The sequence below is a fragment of the Chelonia mydas genome, chromosome 10 (assembly GCF_015237465.2).
Source record: "Chelonia mydas isolate rCheMyd1 chromosome 10, rCheMyd1.pri.v2, whole genome shotgun sequence".
NCBI classification, from domain to species: domain Eukaryota; kingdom Metazoa; phylum Chordata; order Testudines; family Cheloniidae; genus Chelonia; species Chelonia mydas.
Window position 1 is genome coordinate 61419217 of NC_051250.2, and position 25457 is coordinate 61444673.

Below are 25457 nucleotides of genomic sequence, written 5' to 3' on the forward strand. Positions count from 1 at the left end.
CTTAATTTCTTCCCTGTGCCTTGTGGCATATTGTGCACCTCAGGGAGAACAGGATAGACACCTGTGGTGATAGGGCAGGACATGAGGAGCCCCTTCCTTCCCCACCACGTGACCTATTTATGTATGTGGAACAGGAGGGCATAATCTGATCCTGTATAAGCAGGGCTCCAAGCAGTGGCCAAAAGAGAAAGGGTACCTTGAAAATTTGCTGGTACTCTTGGAACATTACGCTCATAACCATGCTGTTTTGTCGCTGTGTGCTGCCAATGAAAGCAGTAATGCTTATTTATAAATTAAAGATCTTCACCCACAATAACTGAATTTTCATCGATTGGATTATAGAAGCTACTGCTCACCTGCCTCCAAACATTATAGTCTCAGTACATCACGTTTGTGACCTTCATACATTTAATATTACAGGATACTGCTACAGTAGGAGTTCCAGGAATATACCACCTAGGACTTGTTTCCACTACCAAGTTAAGTTTTGTTTTGTATGTGGGCAACACTCAAGTCATCACAGGCTGAGTGTGCATCAGAAACCATTTAAAACTGGGGGCAGGCACACGGGCCACAATATAAATGGTGATATCTACCTAAGTTACAATGCAGCAGGTAATTCTCATTGTACAAGTAGTGAAACAAGAGTCATTTTTTGCTGGCCATGTTTTATTTGTCTTTCTTTAAAGAGGGGAGCCAATAATACAGTATCCCAAAAAAAACAAAAACAAAACAAAAAAACAGAAGGTAAAACAAATTTCCAGAAGACCGAGATGCTACATGCTACATTTAACCTAATTTTATTCATGCTTGTTTTGGGGGTGGGAATTATTCAGTAAAAACATACAGTAAAAGCAAAATGTCTCACCATATATAACTTTTAACCTACAATAATAATGTACCTTAATTATTTCCATGCACACAACTAACATTACAAAATTTTTTTTAAAATGAACACAATTAAGACTTCTAGGAGCATTTTATGATAAAGCAATTCCTAATTTTTGTAGAGAGATCAAGCACCCCCAAATTACAAATTCCTATACACAGTGAGTGCTTTACGTGAAATGAAAACTTTAAAAAAAAATGTATTGGACAGCCTCAGAATAAGCCAATGTTATTATATATTCAGCTATGTAGGCAATAAACCATAGTGCTAAACAAAAACCTTATTTGCCAAGTAACTTCAAAAATTAAGTTGACGTTCTGTAATTACAGAAAACATTTATTTGTTAAAATAAATAAAAGTGCCACATATTAACACTTCACTATAAAGAATGCATACCAGAACATTTATAAATATTGAATGATTTTTCAGGAAAAATAGCTACTATAATAATGCTGGCTAAAGAGAAGTGCATATGAGAAGCACTATGGGTGGTTAATGTTTTGCCACATACTGCTGTTACCTTGAGGTAGATAACACATGCGTACCAAATTCTGCATTCATTTTCAGTTGCTGCTGGTATCATGTGTCTAAGAAATGTATACAGTATGAAAAACTAATACACGAATGAAAAAATGTTTCAGGGAAAAAATAGATATTTTCATGCAATTATGTACAGTCTCACTGTGTAAATTTCAAGGCAAGATTCTTTTTTCTGCAAAACATGGACAACTGTTTTACTGACAGAATGTTTTTACTTGGTTTAGTGCATTTTTTTCTGTTTCCTCCTACATTTTGCATTATTCTGCTCTATTCTTTAATTTTGTGTGCAAACGACATGCCAGTTTAAAAACAAAAAACTAACTCATGTATAGAAAGTAATTCTGGGATTGTAAAAATGATGGTAAACAGAACGTTAATGAAATCCATACCAAAATTACACCATCTGATTCAAGTAAAAAAATTACTTACACTAGTAATAATAATAAAAAAAAAAGACAAACATCTCATGAAGAATACAAAAAAATGTCTGCTGAGTGTTTTAGTTTAGATGTTTCAGAATGCTGCTGTATGTTTTATGGGGAATCTGGGGAGATGATTTCATAGCAGAAGGTGTTAATGTGGCCTGAATTGATTTAAGTGGTGAACCAACAGGACTGTGAAACTGAGGGATACCTATAGCCTCTAACTGCTTGTTAAAGAGAAACTCCCCACTGTTACTAAGAAAGCTCTCTTCTCTTTCCTTCTCCCCAAGCTTTCCATCTTCTACTGGCTCGGTTTCTAGCATTTCTGTATCTTCTTTCTTACTAAAGAACTTGTCCAAATAACTGGTGTAAGTATTTTCTTTCTCAATTTGTTCATCTTTCCTGACTTCACAACAAAACTGGTCTATGAGGAAGCACTCCTCCCCTCCACTTACAAACTGGCTATCCCAAGAAGTTTGGTACAGAGCTTCCAACTGTGCCAAGTTGGCCATTCCTTTTTCCTGTTTCTCTCTGCTTACTGACTTTGATATTAAGGCTTTCAATTCCAGTTGGGACACTGAGCTATTCAAGTCATTTAATTTATCAACATCAGTAGACTCATGTTGTAAACTGAGTTGAATGGTTCCTGCTATAAATGAATCAAAGTCAAACCCTTGATTCTTCTCCCTTTCTTTTTCAACAAGCTGCTGTGATGCTTCCTCAAGAGCTATCTGAGCTTTCACCAATCCATTCCTTTCACATTTTGACTTGCCTTTCTTATCAGACTTCTCTTTACTCTGCTCCTTCCAGTTAGAAAGATCTATAATAAGCTTGGGCTCATAGTAATGGTTAACTTCACTATCTCGCCAAACTAAGTTATCTAGGTACGAAGATGACCTCATTTTGTAATTACAAGTGTGGCTACATTCCAGATCACAGTACTTGTTTTCATGGTGATCAGGATATTGCCAGCAAGGCTCAGTAGAGAAGTGCGTGTCAAAAGCAGGATCCTCCAGATACTTTTCACGATCTCCATCCAAATATTTGCGAGGATCTACTTGCACTTCTTCCTCATCAGTGACATCAGAAAGAGCCCTTGGATCACGCTGAACTTCATCAGCTTCAAAGTTATTATGAATAGGCCAGTCATGATCTGAAAACTGACTTTCATGGTATCTGTAATCATTAATTTCCTAGAGTTAGTGAATGAAAATAAACCTTCTTGATTACAAATTATCCCAGACAAAATGAGCAAGGGCTAGGAATACCGCTAGACCATTTACAATTCAACATATGCAAGTTATTTACTGAACTGGGCTCTATCTGTATTTTAGATTTTTAATGGCACCCTGAATATGGTAATTTATACATGCATGTCTTTAATCATTTTAAATACCAGAATATAAATCACTAAAATATGAGATTTAACCCAAATTAAGAATCCTCCAACCCCCAAAATATTCTTCTATCAGAAATGCTATTTTAAGTAAAGATATTTTTAAATATGACAATTGCAATTCTATGCCTTTACTAGTGTATTTACTGAATGCAGAATAGGGAAAATTTGCATTCCTGACCAATTTGTCTTATTGAAGAAAGTTAAAAAAATTAATCTTAAAAGCCTAGCAGACTGAGAAATAGACATACATCACCATATCCAAGTCAGTCTTTGTTGTGCTTTGTATTGCAGCGGACAATTATAAAGCGCATAAAGACTAATTACAGAGACAAGCTGTGGGAAAATTCTTATCCTCAAGTTAATTTAGAAAAATCAATTAAAATGCAATTGGGGTTCCTGGGAAGGTGAAGGAGGAGGAAAAAACTTCTCAACATGGGAATACTTATCCCTGCTTTCTGCAGAGTTCTACTGCTCTTTAAGTTATGTGTTCACAGCATCTCAAATATAGCCTCTTACTTTAGATTTAAGGAAGATGTCATGATTCAGAAGCACAAGACAATTCACTAATATCTAAACATCATTTGGAATAAATTTACCTTTCCCAATTATAAATATGGCTGTGACTTTCATCCATGAGCAGAATATCATCAACCTCATCTTCAATGTGAAAAGGATGACTTGAAATGGGCTCATCCGTTGGAAAGGAGTAAATGCTCATATAAGGATGGGACAAAGCTTCTTCTGCTGTCAATCGATCCATGGGACTAAATGTCAAAATTTGCTCCAGGAAGTCCAGTGCTGTAGAGAGTAAAACCACAACAGTGATCAGTAATTAGAAGCTGAAAATCTTTATTCCTGAAACAATTACACTTGGGGATTATAAACCCAGTGCTTTATTTTATACATGTGTAAGTCTATGTCAAAGACTGCTGAAAACATTGAGACTTAAAGGCTACAGAATGATTTTAAGACAAAGCAACCAGGTGATAAAATCAATCTGGACAAAAATCCATACTGTAACCTAAGTCCCCTCAAGGGCTGCACAGGCAGGGAGAGGTGCCTCTCCCCCAGCTCCAGCACAGGTCCAGAGCTGCTGTGGCCGGGGAGAGGCATCTCTCGCCTGGCCCCAGCCCCGGAGCTGCCACAGCTGGGGAGAGACGCCTCTCCCTCGGCCTGCTGCTGCAAGAGAGGGCGGGGGAAGTCTGTCCTCTCTCCCCACTGCAGCCCCAGGGCAGCCTGCACCCCAACCTCATCATCCCGAGCTCCACCACAAAGCTCACATCCCCAGCACCCCAACCCTGTGCCCCAGGCCTGAGCCATCTCCTGTACCCCAAACCTCTCATTCCCAGACCCACCCAGAGCCCACACCCCCACCGAGAGCCCTCAGCCCCTCCCCCCCCCCAACCCTCTGCCCCAGCCCTGAGACCCTCCCACACGCCAAACCCCTTGGTCCCACCCCCACCACACATCACCTCCATATTGGTGCACATAAAATTCATTCCGCACATAGATGTAAAAAATTAGAGGGAACATTGACTAACTATAAATCTGGAAAGGCAGAATACAGCAGTAAGTGGTGATTTTAAAAAGAGAATTTCTTATTAGTTTTAAGTTAGTCGAGTTAGCATGGTCTAAATCAAGTTAGCAAGTGCCACTGACCTACTCAGGAATGGTCAAAAAAAGATTCAAAATGTTTTGTTCAAGCAGGAATACTTGAACCAAAACTTTTCAATTTTGACAAAATAGTGCCTAAAATGTTTTCAGAACAATTACTGTATACTCCTGAACCAATTACATCATTCACATGCCTTTAGAAGGCTAACGTCTCAATAACCCTCTCCCCACCTCTGCATTATTTGAATTGTCACAGAGGTGCCCCTCTTTCTACGGCTCCCTGCAAAGAAAGCCATGTAACATTCCTCTAGGACTGACTAAGTGATACAAGATGCTCCATTTCTCACAAGGACTGGAAACAACTGCCTCCATAAAGTTCCTATTCTGGAGAATGACCAAGAGTCAAACATGTGACATCATATATAGTATCAATCCTGCCATCCACGAAAACATGCTTAGTACGTAATCAAGTTGGTGCCAAAAACATTCACTGTAAAGTTGTCTGCTATTATTTTTAAGATTTTTAATTTACAGGGACTAAAATTAGATCTTTTTCAGAATCACTTACCTTCAGGACTGATGCCTGGAAGCAGCTGAGTTAAAGGTTTGTGCGGCTCAGTCATATCGTTTCTAATGTAAACTGGGATTACACTGAGAAGCTCCTGACGGTCCTCCTCATGCACAACAGGAATTGACTCTAAAATCAGCTGCATCTGTTCAAGCTCATGTGCACCTAAATGTTAAGCAGACAAGACAAAAAGTCAGTTATGTTCCAAACAACTTTCTTTAATTTCTGACAAACACATGAGCTCAAAAGTAGTTTAGTACACTTAGAAGGAATTAGTGTAGCATGGCTAGATGTTAGCATATTATGCCTCACAGGGTCTTAAATTTCTGTACATCGAACTCCAAGAATAGGTCTTACCACTTGTTTTTTGCCAATATCCTGCCCCCTCCAGCTGTTCCATTTTGCTTACTCAATAGTTCATTCAATATTTGGAGCACTTTAGGTTCCATGCTCCTCTAGAACAGTGACGATTCATCTCACCTTTTATTTACTTTAACGTAATTCACAGACCCAACAATTGATCCCTTTGCAGTACAATTCGGATCTGAAATCTTGCAGTAATGTCAGGAATATTATTACAACATATCAATATCAGTTGATTACAAAGAAAAGTGTTCCACATAAAATTTGTATGAATATTGTATTTTATTTCTGAAGTGCAGTATTAACATTTAAAATACTTAATGAAGTGTACTTACGCATATTAAAAAGGCAACCATGCAACACTTCCTTTAAGAAGACTATTCAAAAACCAAGACTATAAATATGGGACAGCAGGCATAAAGAGATGCATTAAACACAAAACACTTACTAAATTAGAAGGGAGCTTTCCATTGATCAGCTGGCCATGACTGTGAGGACGATGACGATAAGCCCCTAGCAGGAGCCATTCAGTGGTGGGGTGGCCTCCCTGTGGCCAGGCCCAGGGACTCATCCTCCTCACAGTCCTGGCCAGGATCTCTGCTCTGCCCTGCCAGGACTGACTGTAGCTTCCCTCCTGCGCCTTGCACCTTCATAGTTTGGGTCAGGTGTCAGCAACACCCTGGCTGTGCAGGGAGCCTTCTGTTGTCATGGGAGTGGGCAAGCAGGTCCTGGCAGGACAGATCAGACACTCCCACCCAGGACTGCAAGACCCATGCTGTAGGGAACGCTGCCCCACTGCTGAATGGCTCCTATGCAGGACAGCCCCCACACGCTCCCAGCTGATGAGTGAGCGAGCAGATCCGCAGAGGACACCCTGCACTGATGCAGTGCCGCTGACACCTGATCCCTTTAGGCACAAGACTGCTGACCAGGACTGCAAGGAGGAGGAGAACCCCAACAGGAACCAATCAGCAGCAGGGTGGCCTCCCCTGCTGCAAGGGACTCATCCTAATAGTCCCAGCCGGGGACCTCTGTTCTCCCATGAAAGGGCTGCAGCTTTCCCTGCACCTTGCCCCTTCAGGAATTGGGTGTCACTGGCTCTGCAGCACTGCAGGGTGCCCCCTGCAGCTTTGCTGTGATGGCCTCACTCGTCAACCAGGAGTGTGGCAATGGGAGCTGACCCCAACCAGGAACTGTTCAACAGTGGGGTGGCCTGCCCTGTGGTTGCAGGCTTGTCCTCCTCCTTGCAATCTTGGCTAGGGGTCTTGCTGCAGTGAGGTGGGATGACTGCAGCAGCCACCCTGCATGTTGTGCCATGATGTCGAGGGTCCCTTGACCATGCAGGGAGCTAGTCCCACTGTCAGTGCTGGGAGGAAGCCCATTGCAGCCCCACTGTTAGAACTGGTCGTAACTGCTGCAGCCTCACCGAGCTGTGGTTACCACAGCAACGTCTTCACAAAATGACTCTTGGGCATGGTAAGTTCCCATGGTAACAAGGCAGCTTCCTGAAGCACAGTTACCTAAACCAAAATTTGAGCCCCACCCATATTTACAGTTTCTGGCATTGCATTTCACTATGGAGATTGGGAGGAGGGGGAGACTGAAGTGACAGATTTATTTAAATCAAATCACAAGCACTTCTTGTGGAGTTACGTTAGCTTATTTAAATATATACATGCTTAACTGTCCTTAAATTTGTATATATACAAAAAACGTAGCTTTTGGAAATTAGTTTCTGAATTCTTTGGTTAGGCTGTACCTCACTTGCCTGGGCTGACGAGTAGCAGCTGCTTTAGTTTCTCTCTCTCAGTCTATTTAAGAATCTGCTTAAGAAAATAAAATATCTTCTCTTTTCTCCATTCAAGATGAACTACTTATTGTTTAAATATTTGCTTGGAAATGTGAATGTATAACTGCTATTAAAAATATATTACTTCTGTATTTTATACTACTCTTAAAATGCCTTCTAAAAATTCCTTTATAGTTATAATCAACTTTTTTTCCCCAAGCATTCTGAGGTCTATTATTTCCTCTTTCATTGAAGTTGCATTCCAATAAGCAGGATTCTGAGGGATAACTTGAAAGCACAGACAGGCAATGAACATTAAAAACCTCAAAAGAACAGTGTTCCAATCAGAAAAGTCAATTAATATATGTCTTGATATTAACATGCTAAATACCTCTCTGGACTTTTCCCCTCCTCCCACCTATCTAAAGACATTAAAAGTTTACCTCTCTCTTATTCAGGAAGCTGATACTAAATTAGCTTCCTGAGCAAGGACTTAGTAGGAGTTTTTCCTAGTTGCTTCTTTACCTGATATCACACGTAAACAGACATGCTGAACTTGGGATTTTCCCTAGGAGGGCTGAATCACAACTTAAAAGTCTGGATGATGGATAATGTATGTTTCCAGATATACAGGCTTACAACTCCACCTTCTTGTGATTTACTCAACTTTTTTTAAACTGACACCACACACGAAGAAAGGATGTACAAGTATCCTACTTGGTGGCAAAACAAGAGACACTCAAATATGCATTTGTATAGCCTGTGGCCACAGGATGCATTAGAAACAAGAATCCTACACCTGCTGACAAAACTGCATAGAGTTAGAAAGAAAAGTCTTTACCAAGAAATTAGGGCCAGATTTTCAAGCGAGCTCAGCTACTTCCCCTTCAGACACCTAAATGAAGTGACCAAACTGTCAAAAGTGCTCAGCTGCCAACAATTTTCCATTGAGAACAATTAGCTCTCAAAAATGTGGCCCCAATTGTGGGTACTAAGCACTTTTGGAAGTTCGTCTTGTAGTGGTTTTAGTTTGGACATTTCTGTATTAGAGAGAAAAACTGCATAAGCCCTCACAGCACAAGCAATTTCATAAGATGTACTTTACAATACTGTACAACACACACTCTTCTTTCCAGCTACAGTGACATTTTGCCATTAGAAGTCATTGGCTTTTCTAGGAAACCACCTTTTAGCAGAGCACAAACAGACAACAGCATTAAGCTCTCCTTAATGCACCAAACTCTGTACATCACCAACATAAGTGCATCCTATATTTTTTTTTGTTATACCTAGCAAATATGAAAGAGCTCTGCAAGTACTTCTGTCAAACTCCTATTAAATATGAGCTTCAAAGCATCCTCACGAAGCAAGTCTCCTTATACAACTATCCACACATATCCTTGTCAACAGCCCAGCCTAACTCACTTTCCCTGTAAGATACATTGCTGCAGCTACCATGCCTTCAACACACAAAATTAAGCTATACTGTAGCATTTAAGAGATAGGTTAAAGCTTGGCTGCTTTGTAAGTACTTTTTTTAGCCCACTCTTTTCACATAATAAAATAAATGTCTGGATTAATACTCAATCTTGATATTTAAAATCAAATCAGGCCAAGATAAAGAACAAGTCTCAGTCTATGGGCGTAGCAGAGAATGAAATAGTGAATCTGTCTGTAATGGAAGGGCATGATCTCCAACCCATGTCTAGAGGGCAAAACAGAAGTGAGCAGCTGGAAAACCCCTCTATGAAGGGTAGAGTAGATTGAGCTTGCCAGTCCATAGTGAGATAGTGGAGGAGGAAAGCATGATATAAAAGCCAAAATGCAAGACACTCATCTAACCAAGAGGAGTGGGGAAGGGGTAGGGTGTTCTGAAGCGAAGTAGAGTCGTTTGACCCATATGCGATGGTCAGTACGTAGAATGTGGATGGAGGCAAGAAGTGGTTTGCGGCCCATAGGGAAGATGTAAATAAGTTAAGGTGGACAGATAAAGTAAAGTGGAGGCTGTTTATAATCCATAGGTGGTAAGTGTTTTGAGGCCAGGTTAAGGCTGAAATTGAAACTACAAATATAGACGGTTTGTCCTTTCATTTTTCAAGAAAAATTGAACAAACAAGATGTAAAATTAAGCTACCATTATGAAAGACATCAAGACAATACATGGCTTTATGCTTTTATTTATGTAATAGTTCTGACATAGGAAAGGGCAAGAGCATAATCCTAGGATCAATGTATATTAAAAATGTAATCTAAATGCTAGTGACGCAACATTGCTACTAAAATATTTTTAGATTACATTTTTAATATAAGGAGATTCTGTGTTTGTGCTATATTAGAACGGAATCAATGCACCCACAGCACCAAATTTCAGGACTTTTTGTTACTGACTAGCATTCTTTCCATCAGAGCCATCTAACATTTCTTTCAATCATTCTCAATAAGCTAGAGGCACATTATATTTCTATTTTTAGAGTATTAAACATTTTGATACTAAGAGACATGTCAGTACTCTTCAGTACTAAGAGACACTTCTCAGTGCTCACTGAAAGATTTAATACATCTACTAATTCCAGGACAAACTTCTGGAGAGAGGCAGATCTCTATGTACCTTCAAGTTCCTAGTGATTTTCAAAGATAGGGTACCCAATCAATGGCATTTTAAAGGGCAAAATGCTCTCATCTTAACTTTTATATTGATGCCTGAAGTTAGGAATTTCCTTGCAGCGATTTTTTTTTTTTTTTTAAGTGTATGGAAACAGTGTCGTCACACTCCCAACTCAAAGAACTGAATGGATTTTGCTTGTACTGTTGTGAGACCTGTATTTCATTCATTGTAGATGTGTTAGTTATACCGGCAGAAGTTAGTGTAGTTCTCCGGGAAAGTAAAAGTTTGCATCCCATGTGATTGAAAACATTAATGGAGGTTACAAATTTTGCTGGGACAATCACAAACTCATAAAGGGACATACCCTACCCTAAACAATGTCCTTTCTGCACCAATGGAGCACCAGAAGTGGGCTATAAATAAGGCTACGTTTTAGTCACGGGTATTATTAGTAAAAGTCATGGACAGTAAACAAACATTCACAGCCCATGACCTGTCCATGACTTTTACTACATACCCTTGACTAAAACTTGGGGTGGGGGCAGCTTCGGGGGGCCAGACCAGGGGGCACCACAGGTGCTGCGAGGGGGGGGGCCGTGCGCACCCGCCACGTGTGCTGGGGCGGGGGGGGAGGCGGCGGCCAGTGGCACCACCGGTGCTCGGGGGAAAGGGAGGCAGAAAGAGGGTTGGCAAGGCTGGGGCAGGCTACCTTCCCTGCTCCTGAGCTCCACATGCTGCCTCCACTCCAAGCCCCAGTTCTGCAGCTCCCATCGGCTAGGAGCTGCGGGGGTGGTGCCTCCCGGCAGAGGCAGCCCATGGAGCTAGGAGGAGCTGAGGGAGGGGTGTTCCTCTCACCTTTCTGGGGAGCCCCCCCCCCCAGGTAAGCACCTCCCCACACCCCAGCCCTGAGCTCTCCCCAAACTCTTGCTGCTGGGGAGTGGGGGGGCGAGACTGCCCCAGCAGCAGCCGGTGTGCCTGGGTGAATGACAATCAGTACGCTACCAACCTGCAAAGAGGGTTTTCCCAGTCAGCATTTCAGCAAAGATGCAACCTGCAGCCCACATGTCAATGGCTTTAGTGTAGTTGTTAGGAGAAAGTAGGAGACGGGGTGATCTGTACCATTTAGTAACCAATCCCTCAGAAAGATGGCCCTAAGGAAGAAAAAAGAAAATGCAAGTAAGATTTCCTCAAGACAAAAAATTATTTTAATCCAAGCCTCCAGAGATAAGGACAATATTAGACCATTTGACCACATATATTGTCCTACCTGTTACATTTAGTGTACCACACATACCAATACTGTATATTTTATAAGCACACTAAACAAGTTTAAATACTGTTTGCAATGAGCTCCAAGTTTGATCTTGAAAGGGCTATTTTACAGCAATCTTTAAAACAGTTAAGTACAATGGTGATTGTATTTAATCAATCACTTGCAACTTGATTTGCATAAATCAGTATGATATTATTTTATTAGTCAAATTAGGTATAGCTCCTCAAAAGTTCCTTATTTCCAAATGTCAAGTTAATGGAGATAATAAACAAATCCCTTCTGAGACATGAAACAACAAAAGGAAGATCACACTACTACTACTAAAGCCCAGTGAGTAGTCACATTTGTACACTGGGGATGCACAGATATTTTAAAGGTTTCAGAGTAACAGCCGTGTTAGTCTGTATTCGCAAAAAGAAAAGGAGTACTTGTGGCACCTTAGAGACTAACCAATTTATCTGAGTAGCTCACGAAAGCTTATGCTCAAATAAATTGGTTAGTCTCTAAGGTGCCACAAGTACTCCTTTTCTTTGAGATATTTTAAAATAATCTAAAGTTCCTGTAATTCTACATGTATGCGTTGCTCTTAAATCCTAAATTGTGCATTTGTTCATCTAAATACTGCTTTTATAAATACTCAGAGTTAAATTCTCTTCCTGGTTACGTACATGCAATCTCCCCTTGGAAGTAAACAAATTATCTGAGGGCAGAACAAGCCCCCCAAAATATTAAATGTATAAGGATTTTTTTTAAAAAAGCAGCACTCTCATCCACTGCATTTGCCAAAATTTTAAACACTGCAACCCTAGATTAATTTACTTGTAACTTGCCATGGGAGATAGTTAACTAAAGTAGCAAGCTCAGAACTTTCAAAAGGCCAGATGAGACACAAAGCCAACAGAGGTGAAAATCTCAATGTTTTGGGGCTGAAGGCAAGACATTCATGGTACTCTAGCAGCCATTAATGCCTACCTATGGAGATAATGACATTTTAACTTAGGCTATGTCTACACTAGCACTTTCATTAAAATTTTTGTCACTCAGAGGTGTGAAAAAACCACCCCCCTCAATGACAAAAAAGTTTTAAGGACAATAGTGCTAGCGTGGACAGCGCTTCATCAGTGGAAGCCGCACTCCCGGAGACAAAGCTACCACCCCTTGTTGGAGGTGGCTATATTATGTCTCTGGGAGACAGCTACACAGAGCGGCTACACAGCGGCTACACAGCACAACTTACAATGGTGCAGCTGCACTGACACAGCTGCGCTTTTGAAAGGTACGCAGTGTAGACATAGCCTTACTCTGCCAGTGTTCTTAGCCAAACAGCAAATGCTGCAACTTTGTAAAATACTATGAGGGAAAGTTAGTTACCAATCCAGGATAGGCCTAAGAAACTTTCCACTTTCACCAACCCTGCCATCAAGCACTTATAATGATGAATACTATTAAAATATCTAGACAAAGAGAGACCATTCTAAGACGGATAGGCTATTGGAATATCACTTTTTAAAATGTGAATCCATCTCTTCACAAACCTTATGGGAATAATGAGGATCCATGATCCGTGCAAGACCAAAGTCGCCAATCTTCAGCACCAAGTCTTCCGTATTAATGAAAAGATTAGCTGGTTTGAGATCTCTGTGCAGAACATTTGCAGAGTGAATATACTTGAGCCCACGTAGCAGCTGGTACATGAAAAGCCTGGCATGTTCTTCCAGTAAAGGGCCCTGCTCTAACAGGTTAGCCAGATCCGTCTCCATGTACTCTTGAACAATGTAAACACAGTTCAGTTCCGTAAGGGAGCCCACATCATCCGTTAACTGGCTTCCATTGGGACCAAGAATTTCAAATACTTTCACAATGTTATCATGGTCAAGTCTTCTAATAATTTTAATCTCACGTAGAGCATGTTTAACACTCTGAGGATCTGTGAGGACAATTTTCTTGACAGCCACTCTTTTATCACAGTCATTATCGACAGCAGAAAAAACTAAGCCATTTCCACCACAGCCCAGTGGTTTCAAGTCCATATACCGAGAGCCCAGATCAAAACCATGAATGTTCATGAGACTTTCAAACTTTTCTGCCATTTTGAAATTCTTCAAGTTTCTTTTTCCTCTTAAGCTACCAAGCTTCTGTAAATACGTAGACACTCTTCCACTGGTATCTGAAGGAAAGATCTTACAGAAAGGGAGAAGAAAAACTTGGCTTTGACTGCAATATGGTTTTTTGACACTCTCATTGCATTATTAGCCAACCAGGCCTGTTGTGTCCCCTTAAATTTAGAGCCGACAAACGCTATAACTCAAACTGAGCATAAGATAGAAAGATTGCAGCATTCATAGTTCAAGAAAGGTGCAGAATCTCTGCAGACATTAAAGAAAATACTCACAAGAAACTCAAACGAAATGAAATGACATACTATGCACTCAGCTCTACCATGCAACTGGGTAACATTTAACAAAAATGTGAATAAATATGCACATAATAGACTTCTATTAACATCCTCCTCCTCACAGTGCAGATACATTCAGTGTTGGACTGGTCCTGAGCAGCGTCATTCTATGGTGCTGGTAAGCACTATGTTTTTTCTTCCTTTTCTTCCTCCTTTGTTTACAGTCTAGTTAAACAGGAAACTGGCGGATCTTGATTTACAAAAGACGCCTTCTGTTAATGATCAGGTGGCTCCAGCTCACCACAATCACAATCAAAGCTACCATCCATTTTATTCCGTGACAACCTGGAGGAGAAATTAAAAAAAAAAAAAAAAGGAGAGAGAAAGAAAATAGGTCAGCATTTCTATACAAAAAAACCCTTTTAGACTGCTTCAGATAAGTTGTAGGTCATTATTTGAGCACATCACCTGTAACCTCAAAAAAGAAAACCACCATAATTATAGAACTAGAAATAATGCATACTTTTTATGCTCTTTGAGGATGAAGTGACACTAACCACCAACCTGCTGCCTCTGAATAACTTTCCTCTGTTGCCACTAATATATTAGATATGCAGACAAAGAGAGCTATTGGATTTGAATAATGAAGGAAGCATGGTATAAATCTTGACAATTCTCCGAGATTTCTTTCTGTTGTAGAGAGGTCAGTAGCAAGAATTTCGTTATAATATTCTGCTGCTCCCCATTCAAAATGGTGAAAAAAATCACGTTTGCATACAATTTATATATATATATATATATATATGGATATATATATATATATATGGTCTAGCCCAGGGATTTGCAAACTGTGGGTCCCACATCCTGCGGTCGTGTAGTAATTTTTGTTGTCCAAAGTGGGTCATGGTGCAAGGAAGTTTGAGAACCACTGGTCTAAGCCTAATGTGATTTTTAAAGGAAAGTTTAAGGAAAACCAGTTCAGCCATTCTTGAGTTGAGTGAGAGCCTTTGGCTTTTTATAAATAACTTATTTGAAACTTCAAACTTTGCATTCAATGAGGAATGCTTTACAAAGTTTACACAATACACACATCTGGCTACAAAGCAATGATACTCAGACTGAGGCTCCCAAGCCTCAAGTCCCGTCTCCCCCCCCTCACTGAGCCCCAAGCACCTAAACTCCCATCCAACTGAGGCCCACCCCCCCCAGCATCCAGACTCCCTGCCGGTCCCTTACACCTGCATCTTGACCCCCACCCCCACCCCTGCACCCAGGCCACTCCCTGACAAGCCTCAACCAGCTGCACCCCAGATCCTCATCCCACCAAGCTCCATTTCCCCTAAACCCGGACTGCTACTCCACTGAGCCCCACTTCCCCCCCCCACATCACTGAGCCCCCCAGACCCTACCTGCCGAGTCCCATCCCTCCACACCCAGACCCCTCCTGCTGAGCTCCAACCACCTTCACCCAGACCCCCCTGCAGACTCCCATTCCCCCTGCACCCAGAACCCCGCAACGAGCCCCTGTGCACAGATCCCCCCACACCCAGACCCCTCACCAAGCCATCCACGCTCAGACTGCCCCACACAGAACCCTCTCACCCCATAACTGGATCCCTCCACAAAAACCTTGCACACTTGGTTCCTGCTGGGCTGGGCTTGCTTGTCCCACACCTGGATCGGGGGCCAGAGCTGGACTTGCATGTGAGACTCTGTCTCTCTTGCTTACTATCTTGGCACACCGAGGGTAGAGGGGCAGGGCCCCAGAGTGTTTCTGGGACATGCCTAGCCCTTGTGGTGTGTCAGGTCAGGTGCAGCCTCACTGCTGAATCTGTGCCTTGGCGTGGGGCAGGCTGCAGGGTGATCTCCCACCTCAGTGCAGCCAGTGGCCTGTGCTCCCCACTGCCATACTGGAACATCCACATTTATTGAGAAATGAAAGATGTAGAATTTTAAAATATTATGCACAGATTTATTTATTTATTTTGTGCAGAATTCCCTCGGGACTATCCCTTACTCGTTTGTATCATTTGCCTTTTTGGAATGTGTGATCATTGGATGACACATTCATGTTTCTTGCGATCTCATAATGTATTGGATCTCTTACAGCCGTTGAAATTTTTATTTGACATGATATTCATATATAGAGATATGGTGAACTGGAACGGGGGAGCCAAGGGCCCATGGCCGTATCACTTTTTCCTGCCTTAAGGGCGAGTGAAGGGGAGGAAGGAGTGGAGAGGAGCAAGTGGTGGGCAGCAGGGGCCTTGGGGAGGAAGAGGCCACAGTCCGGGGATGGTAGCCCCCCGACTTCTACAGAGCTTCTGGAGCTCGCATAGCCCCCCAAACGAAACTCTCCCATTACGCCTATGCCTGGCAAGCATCATGGGCCCGGTGTGGACGGCATCATTGGCAATCCGGTACTGAGCATTAAGGGCACTACAACTGCTGAACTGAATGTGTTAGAAGTAGGGCTGTCAATTAATCGCAGTTAACTCCTGTGATTAACTCAAAAAAATTATTTGCGATTAATCGCACTGTTAAACAATAGAATACCAATTGAAATTTATTAAATATTTCTGGATTTTTTCTACATTTTCATATATACTGATTTCAACTACGACACAAAATACGAAGTGTCCAGTGCTCACTTTATATTATTTTATTATAAATATTTGCACTGTAAAAATGATAAATACTATTTTTCAATTCACCTCATACAAGTACTGTAGTGCAATCTCTTTATCATGGAAGTGCAACTTACAAATGTAGATTTTTTGTTTGTTACATAACTACACTCAAAAAACCCCAAAACAATGTAAAACTTTACAGCCTACAAGTCCACTCAGTCCTACTTCATGTTCAGCCAATCACTAAGACAAACAAGTTTGTTTACATTTATGGAACATAATGCTGCCCGCTTCTTATTTACAATGTCGCCTGAAAGTGAGAATAGGCATTTGCATAGCACTTTTGTAGCCAGCGTTGCAAGGTATTTACGTGCCAGATATGCTAAACATTCGTATGGCCCATAATGACGACGCTCATTAAAAAAATGTGATAATTAAATTTCTGACTGAACTTCTTGGGGGAGAATTGTATGTCTCCTGCTCTGTTTTACTCACATTCTGCCATATATTTCATGTTATGGCAGTCTCGGATGATGACCCAGCACATTTTAAGAACACATTCACTGCAAATTTGACAAAATGCAAAGAAGGTACCAATGTAAGATTTCTAAAGATAGCTACAGCACTCGACCCAAGGTTTAAGAATCTGAAGTGCCTTCCAAAATCTGAGAGGGATGAGGTGTGGTGCAAGCTTTCAGAAGACTTAAAAGAGCAACACTCCAATGCAGAAACTACAGACCCCAACCCACCAAAAAAGAAAATCGACCTTCTGCTGGGGTCATCCAATTCAGGTGATGAAAATGAATATGCGTCAGTCCGCACTGCTTTGGATCGTTATCAAGCAGAACACATTATAGGCATGGACACATGTCCTCTGGAATGGTGGTTGAAGCATGAAGGGACATATGAATCTTTAGCGCATCTGGCACGTAAATATCTTGTGATGCCAGCAACAACAGTACCATGCAAACACCTGTTGTCACTTTCAGGTGACACTGTAAACAAGAAGTGGGCAGCATTAGCTCCTTCTAATGTACCCAAACTTGTTTGTCTGAGTGATTGGCTGAACAAAAAGTAGGACTGAGTGGACTTGTAGGCTCTAAATTTTACATTGTTTTGTTTTTGAGTGCAGTTATTTTTTTGTATATAATTCAACAAGTTCAACTTTGCACTACATTATTTGTATTCGGTGAATTGCAAAATACTATTTCTTTTGTTTTGTTTTAGTGCAAATATTTGTAATAAAAAATAATATAAACTGAGCACTATACACTTTGTATTCTGTGTGGTAACTGAAATCAATATATTTGAAAATGTAGAAAACACCCAAAAATATTTAAATAAATGATATTCTATAATCTTTTAAATTGCACGATTAATTTTTTTAATCGCTTGACAGCCCTAGTTAGAAGGTATTTATATACTGATTCAGTTGAATTTTTTGAGGGTGGTGGGCTACTTTTTGATGACATATTGTATGGTGTCTGAATGTAGCCTTAAAATTTTAGGGAGTTCTGAGGAAGCTTATTTGAGCAACCTTAACCGTAAGCAGATTAAGTGTTTTTTAGGGGCTCATTATAAATTGAATGGAATACCGAGAAATCATTCAAGCAATATGTATAATCAACCCTCTAAATTTGACCTGCCGTATGTAAAATTTCTGAACACTTGTTCTTGTGCCCCAAATCCCATTTTTAGTTTATAATGGAAGTTATTACCTAAATATATGAGGACCTTTCCTATGGAGATGACACCTTTTACATGTAGGAAATATGTTACATTCTAGTATTAATTGGCCTAAGGTACAGTCAACTACCATCAAGCTGTTCCTAACACCTTGATTGTTAATTCAATTTCAATTTACCTTATAGGAATTATTTTATTACTGGTTTATATCCACAGACAGTCATTTGCAAAGACAACATCATTTTATCAACAGGCAATTCATCTACACAATCTAGCAGAAAAATTGTAGTCAGATTACTCCCTGCAAACCAATTGAACCCACTGAGAGTTACCTTTCCTTCAAATATTTCTAAAATTATTGTGGAAGGATCATTTTTGAAACTTTAATTCATTCAAATCTTTCATTAACTCAAGATCATCTACATATGTACTTCTAAAATTTTATTATTTCTATTCTTTAGGGTCTTCTTTTTTCCCCATAAGTAACACCATTGTCATTTCACGGTTCTGATTTTTTCTATGTGCAGGCAATAGATTCTCTCTCCAACTCTGTTTGATACTGCGTCCAGAGTCCATACTTTAATATGTTTCACTGAAAAGGACTGGAATAGGAAAGAAGACATTTGGTCAGTCCTTTAGCTAGGAAATAGAGGTAGCAAGCAAAATCTGCTTATCTTCCCATCATCATTTCAGGGTTTGCACGGAAGTGACAACACTAATGAAAGTCAAAAAGCACCAAAGACAGCTGTATTAACTTTGTGAAAAGGAAGTTGCAGTCCCCATTCCTTCTCTCCCCAAGTCTCATCCCTAATCCCATTAAAAATGGCTTTTTATTTATTTAATATCAGGTCATGCAATATCCTTCCTCTGCATGACATATTAAGCCAATTTTCATAAGAACTCTATCAAAATGAAAACAAAATGAGATATAAGTTGGGCTAGCTGGAAAGGAAGTATGGAAAAACACTAGAGAGTTAAACACTAATACACAGACTTCCTCTGTGACCACAGACAAGTCACTAGACTTTCTAGGCCTCAGTTCCCCATCTGTAAAATGGGAACAGAAGTATTTCCCTACATCATAAAGTATTGGGAGGATAACTGATAAAAGATAAAGATTGCGAGGCATTCAGATACAACAGCAATGGGAGCCACGGAAGCACTTCAGATAAATAGATATACAAGCATTCAACCATTTGAAAAGTGTCTTGCAGTTAGTGTGCCTTAATACAGTTCTTTTGTAGGAACTAACTCACTGGACTACCATGTTATAACACCACTGCAGCTGTAGGACAAAGAGGGTTTACTGCCCATGTCACCTTGAATGGTCTCTTACAGCATGTTAACTCCTTATGCTAAACAATGTGTTCAACCTTGTACAGAGCTGTGACACCCTGGGTACCTTATCCCAGATGTGAAGAGGAGATTATGTAAGCTCAAAAGCAGGTCCGTTTCCTCAACACCAGCGAGTCCAATAAAAGATATTACCTCACCCATTTTGCCTCTCTAATATCGTGGGACCAATATGGCTACAACAACAGTGTAAAATATGTTATAAGTCAGTTTATTCACCCTAGTCCACAATGTGAAAAACTATACGGTGGCTTCTAATAATGTGGTGGAGATACTCAAGGTCTCTATTCACCACCTAAACATAGCTTACACCAATGAGTAAGAGGAAGATGAGCCACAATTCTGACTATAATAAAGTTTTCAGCAAACAAATATCTAAAAAATTTGCCCTTAATCATTAATTCCCCATTATCTTTTTTCTGTACCTATACATCTTCCACCTAGAAGGTAAATACATTGAGGGCTAGCTTAATAGCTTTTTGAATAGTATAGCACTGTGCTCAAATTCTGTAATGTCCTCACTGCTACCACCTCTTGGATTGGCTCAGGGTAAAAACTGGTAGTTGCAAGATATTCTCTTCCAGGAATCCAGCTTTCATCATACTTTTGCCTCCTCTAGTGGCTGGTTAAGCAGCAACACTGCATAACAACTGTTTTCCCAGACAAGTTAATAAGTACAGTGTTTATGATTGCTACTAAGACCACAATAGTTTTATTGGACCATAAGAAGTGAAGGGGAGGAAAAAAGATTAAAGTTGGGTTTAAAGTCATTATTGTATGCTCTTGTCAGAATGAAGAGACAAGAAGTTATCTGGAACTTCTTATTAAGCCTTTCCCATGCCAACCTCAAAGTAACCTCAAATGATGATGCAAGTTTGTTTTTCTCCGAACTGTAACAAATTTACAGTTTCAATTGTGCCTTTTATGTTTTTACACATAAAATTGAAGTTTTTATAAGTGTTCAAACTTGCCAAGAATGACATTTATTAAACATAAGACAGTCAACTCTGGATCTTCTATACAATACAAGACCTACATTTTGAAGAGCCAGTCCAATTCCTTGTCTTGGGACTCCATATAAAAGGATAAATATAAAAAAGATTGCTTTTCATGTAGCTATCTGTCGCTACTAATTCTTTTTCAAGTTGTGACACAGATACACTGAACAGATATAAATATTAGAGAATGCAGCATGTATAACAGATATCTTCCTGCTAAATATAGTGTAGTATAGTGCACTCCATTTGTAAGTATCACTGATATAAGAATCAACCGCATACAGTGATCAAAACCACTGGGACAAAATTATTCCTATTCTAATCTATACTCTGCTTGCAAGAATCAACTGCTCATAATAATCAACTCATCCAGGACAGATGTGATTCCTATAAAAGGAGTACATTGTATAAGAGTCTAAGGACCAGATTCTGCCCCATTACATATATTGAATAGAACTACTTATTAAGTACAGTACTCAGAGTAGCAGCCGTGTAAGTCTGTATCCACAAAAAGAAAAGGAGTACTTGTGGCACTTTAGAGACTAACACATTTATTTGAGCATAAGCTTTCGTGAGCTACAGCTCACTTAATCGGATGCATCGGATGTACAGTACTGTAGTTTTCAGTTAGACTATGTGTGATACCAGGTACTATTCAAGGTGATCACACTAAGCAGGACTCTTACAACTCCAGACCCTCCCCCCGCCCCCCCCCCCCCCGAATAAATTTCAAATAAATGAACGAAGGGATTACCATCTTTGTACAGCCATGTTTTAAAGGAAGGTCAGTTCTGGCCAAACAAAACTGCTCTTTTCATAAGTCACTGCCAGACATCTTCCTTGAAATGTTTTGCTGGGCTGACGATTAACACAAGCAACATCACAAAGCTTAATTCAGTTTGCAAAAGAGACCTTCCAAATATCTCCTCAATTTCTCCCCAACTGCACACTACATCAATCTTTACATTTAAATATAATAAATGCTACAGACAATAAGACTACAGTAAAGTATTACACTAGATATTTGGGTTTTTTCCCCCAGGGCTCCCAGTTACTGAAAAAAAACAGCTAATTTTAATTATGTAATCATTTAGTTACTCATAGGGAAAATACAAGACTAAGTAAGAGACACTAAAGAAAACTATTACACAACCTGATATGCCCTGTCCCTTAAACTATAAAAGATGCGGTGCACATCTATATTTTTTTTAGATCAGCCACGTTGCAGTCAGTAGGCAGAGTGAGTCATAATGGAATTGCTGTTTTTCTAAACCCTCCTACTTACTCCCTACAGTTTAGGGAACTATATGCTGAGAGTCAGCAGATGTTACTATTAGTTTAGTCTCAAAACTAATGGACAGATGAAAAAGAAAAATGATTTTATTTATTTATTTATTTTTTTACACAAACACACACCAATATTTAGAGGCTCCATTATTGTAATTTCATGCAATAGTCAATACTTCACACACAGAAGCTTCATTTGGTAAACTCTGATAATAGCAACTTTGCAAGGTGGCTGTAAATTCATTGCTTCACCAGGATATGATTTTCGACCAGAGTCTCAAGAATAAATATAAAAAGACTGATCACAAGAGCATATATTCAGTCAGGCTTCTGGCTGCTAATCTAAATTCCAACTGTAGTTTCCACTATCCTTTTTCAAAAAGTATCAGATTGTATTACTGCTCCCACCTAAAGTCTATTTATATTTCCAATTATCAACCACCACTTTCTGGAATTTATAGCTAGATTAAAAAACTTGTTTCATGCAATAAAAATATAATACACTATTTGCTCGTGGTAGCACCTAGCATAATGTTTGCACTGGCTCGATCACAACCGTTGTTCACAACAGTTAATTTAACCACAAAGTTGATCAAAAATAATACTGTATTAATTAACGTAACAAAAAATATTTTCACCATTCACAGTCGCTTTAAACATTACTTTATTTTGCCAGTTTGACCAACTGTGCCCATTTTATTAATAAATTCACAATCATGCAAAATGTGTTCTTTTGTTCTGTAATTTAACTACTTATAAACAAATCAAAAAACTTCTTTCCCCTCACAGGAAGAAAAGGAGTACTTCATCGGATGAAGTGAGCTGTACCTCACGAAAGCTTATGCTCAAATAAATTTGTTAGTCTCTAAGGTGCCACAAGTACTCCTTTTCTTTTTGCGGATACAGACTAACATAGCTGCTACTCTGAAATCCTTCCCCTCACAGGGTCATCTAAGGTCCCCGGGAAGATCCATGAACACTTATCTCAAGACTGTACCTGCCATCATCCTAATAACTGGAGAGGACTCCTTTTAAATGAGTGATGGTCAGAGGTACCAGAAGGATTTCCTTAGCTAACAAAAGGTACAAGGCACTGTTAACTTTGGAAGCAGAAGACCGTAGGCAAATCCAAGTCTCACTGCTGAAACAAATTGACTTACATTGACTTCTCCGGAGCCAGGATTTCACCCTTAGAATGTAATGTCCCAAATGGTAATACAAAGCACTATGACACTAGTCTGGCCCCTCAAAGTTACCAACTGCAGGCCAAAGCCTCTGTAGTCAATTTTAATTTTAAAAGAAAAGATAAGCCACCAAGACACTATACATTTTAGTTCACATTTGTTTATTTTTTTATTTGCTCAACTGCTCCTTTCAAAGAACATTAACAAGGAAAACTATCATTTCCCTAATGGATTGCATTTTTGTACCTGTTGAACAACCCACCCACCCCGTTTCCATGAGTGAAAGATAAGACTGTGTTAAAAAGAAGACGCTATACATAGATGCACAGCATTGCAATCTGGTGGGTCCCCAAAAGGGAGACAATTCCAGCTACCAGTAGCAATATTTCTGCCCCATTCTATTGGCTCTCTGCAGAGACTGAAACATGTTAAGATAGGTGACAAGAGTAATGTTCAAAAGACAATTCAGCACTGACCTTATACCTGCCACCTATTACACCTGACTTGATATTTGACAAGCGATCCTGCCAGCGAGCCACCACAGCACAAAAGAGGTGTCTACCTTCAAATGTCCTTCGATTCATTTGCAGGCAGAGACAAAGCCCTACCATTACACAGCTTCTTCCATCTCAAGGGCCCCCAAAGCGCACCACGAACTCAGTAGCAACACACGGCTCCTTCTCTAAGGCAGCCAGCTCCGGGCTGGAGCCCGGCCGCTGTCTAACAGCGCACCCTGGGCTCCGGCCAGGCGGCGGTGGCGGAGCGCCCTGGGGGCTCGGCGCAGCGGGGACAGCCCCGGTTACAGCTCGCCAACCCTTCCCGTAATGGAGCAGTTGTGTCACCCTCTGCCCACATGGAGGGAAGAGCGAGGCGCAGCCTGGAGGAAGAGCTCAGGGAGGGCTGCGGGTGCCCTGTGGCCGGGGTCCCCCTAGCCCGCGGGCGGCAGCCGAGCCAGGCTTCCCCCTTGACCAGACCCTTCCCCCAGCGCTCAGCCGCAGAGGAAAAGCCCCCTCCCGGGAGTGGCAGCCCGGGGCCGGCCAGCCACGCTGCCTCAGCCCGGTGGGGACTGGGCCAGGTCTCCCCGCCCCATGGGCGCCGCATAACCCCGCGCGGGGCGCGCCCGCCACGGGTGAGAGGAGCTGGGCGGCCGCGTCCCCTCCGCACCCGGGGCAGCCCGGGCGGCCTGACCTACCCCAGGGCCGGCTGCAGCCCTGCCCGGGAGGGGCATGTGCCCGCCGCACTGCGAAGGCTCCCGGCCCAGGCCCGCGGGCCCGGCAGCGGGGGAGATCCCGGGCAGCGGGGAGGGAACAAAGCGCCTTTGTGCGGCCAGGCCCCGCGCGCCGCGCACTGCGGCCTGGCCCCGCCCGCTCGCCGGCCGGCCACACTCACGGGGCTGCCCAGGCTCATTGAGGGGCTGCGCTGCACAGGCTCCTGGACCGCCCGGCCCTGACGGCGGGCTCCGCTCCGGCTCCGGCTCCGGTCCCCGGCTGCCTCGCTGCCGCTCCAGCCGCCGCCATGTAACCCGGCTCCAAGGGTAGAGAGGGGCGGGCGCCGGCTGGCTCCGCCTTCGTGGAGCGAGGGGCGGGGCCCAGGCGGCTGCTCCGCCTCGCGGGGAGGGGGCGGGGCCGGGGCCGGCGCGAATTCGGAGCGGGGGGACGTTGCGGGAGCGAGGGAGGGGGCAAGGCCTAGTGAGGGGCTGCAGGAGGGAAGGGCGCGGGCATAGACACGGGGGGTGTCCCGTGGGGTAGGAACGGATGGGGGCGGAGGGGTCTTACCCTGGATTATCATGACATGGCTGGGGCACAAATGATTGGGAAGTGGGGCATGGATTAGGGTAGCAACAAGGGGGCAGAAGCAGGTTGTGGGGATTATGAGGGACTGGGTGCAGATAAGTGAGGCCACAGGCCCGTAGCTATACAGATAATAATAATAGCGAGGCAGTCTTGCTGGAGCCCACCGGGGAGCCAGGAGAGGGGCTGGACCCGCCCCCCTACAGTAGTGAAGCAGAAGGATAGTGCCAGAATAAACAGCAAATCACTTGACCCAGCTGAGATAAATTTCTACTGAACTTTTGACTTTAAGAATAAAATAAATCAACTGATAAAAACACACAGTCTTTTCGGGAAAATTAGTTGTTGAAGGTGCTGTACATAGCCACAATCTCCCCTTCCTGCCCCCAATAGGCTCCTTCCTATAATAACCCCTAGCAGCACCTCGCTGGACCGATTTACTTTTCTCCAGTTGCCTATCAATGGCTGTATTTGAACCTCCTCCCCCAACTCTAGGTACTGGACCAGTTTGGCTGACTACTCCCAAATCATTATATATACACACACCTTCACCCTCTCCCCCTCCAGCCCTCACACTTCTTCATGTTTATTACTTGAAAAGAATAAGTGTCTCCTTATCACACATTGTGGTGAAGACCAATACAAGGAGATAGGTATCAGCACCATCCTTTG

The 25457-nt window shown here is 41.8% G+C and overlaps 1 protein-coding gene across 3 annotated transcripts; it reads right to left on the minus strand.

Moving 5' to 3' along the window:
* Positions 1-784: 784 nt before the first annotated feature.
* Positions 785-24616, minus strand: MAPK6 (mitogen-activated protein kinase 6). 3 transcript variants are annotated; one of them, XM_037910620.2, is made up of 6 exons: positions 24385-24616; positions 12998-14202; positions 11196-11340; positions 5433-5597; positions 3847-4048; positions 785-3027 (listed from the first exon to the last, which is right to left on the minus strand). In XM_037910620.2, the coding sequence occupies exons 2-6, from the start codon at positions 13550-13552 to the stop codon at positions 1929-1931; spliced, it is 2166 nt and encodes a 721-aa protein (XP_037766548.1). In that variant the 5' UTR covers positions 13553-14202; positions 24385-24616; the 3' UTR covers positions 785-1928. The 3 variants fall into 3 exon arrangements, with proteins under 3 accessions (XP_037766548.1, XP_037766549.1, XP_037766550.1); XM_037910621.2 differs by lacking the exon at positions 24385-24616 and adding an exon at positions 24188-24339; XM_037910622.2 differs by lacking the exon at positions 24385-24616 and adding an exon at positions 23472-23979.
* Positions 24617-25457: the final 841 nt, after the last annotated feature.

Excerpts from the sequence above, each read along its gene's own strand:
- MAPK6 (XM_037910620.2), bottom strand. The coding sequence starts at position 13,552 with ATGGCAGAAAAGTTTGAAAGTCTCATGAACATTCATGGTTTTGATCTG. Across the intron at positions 5,598-11,195 it reads TGGGAAAACCCTCTTTGCAG|GTGCACATGAGCTTGAACAG; the intron begins GTTGGTAGCGTA and ends CTTAACATTTAG. Across the intron at positions 4,049-5,432 it reads TCCAGGCATCAGTCCTGAAG|CACTGGACTTCCTGGAGCAA; the intron begins GTAAGTGATTCT and ends TACTCTCTACAG.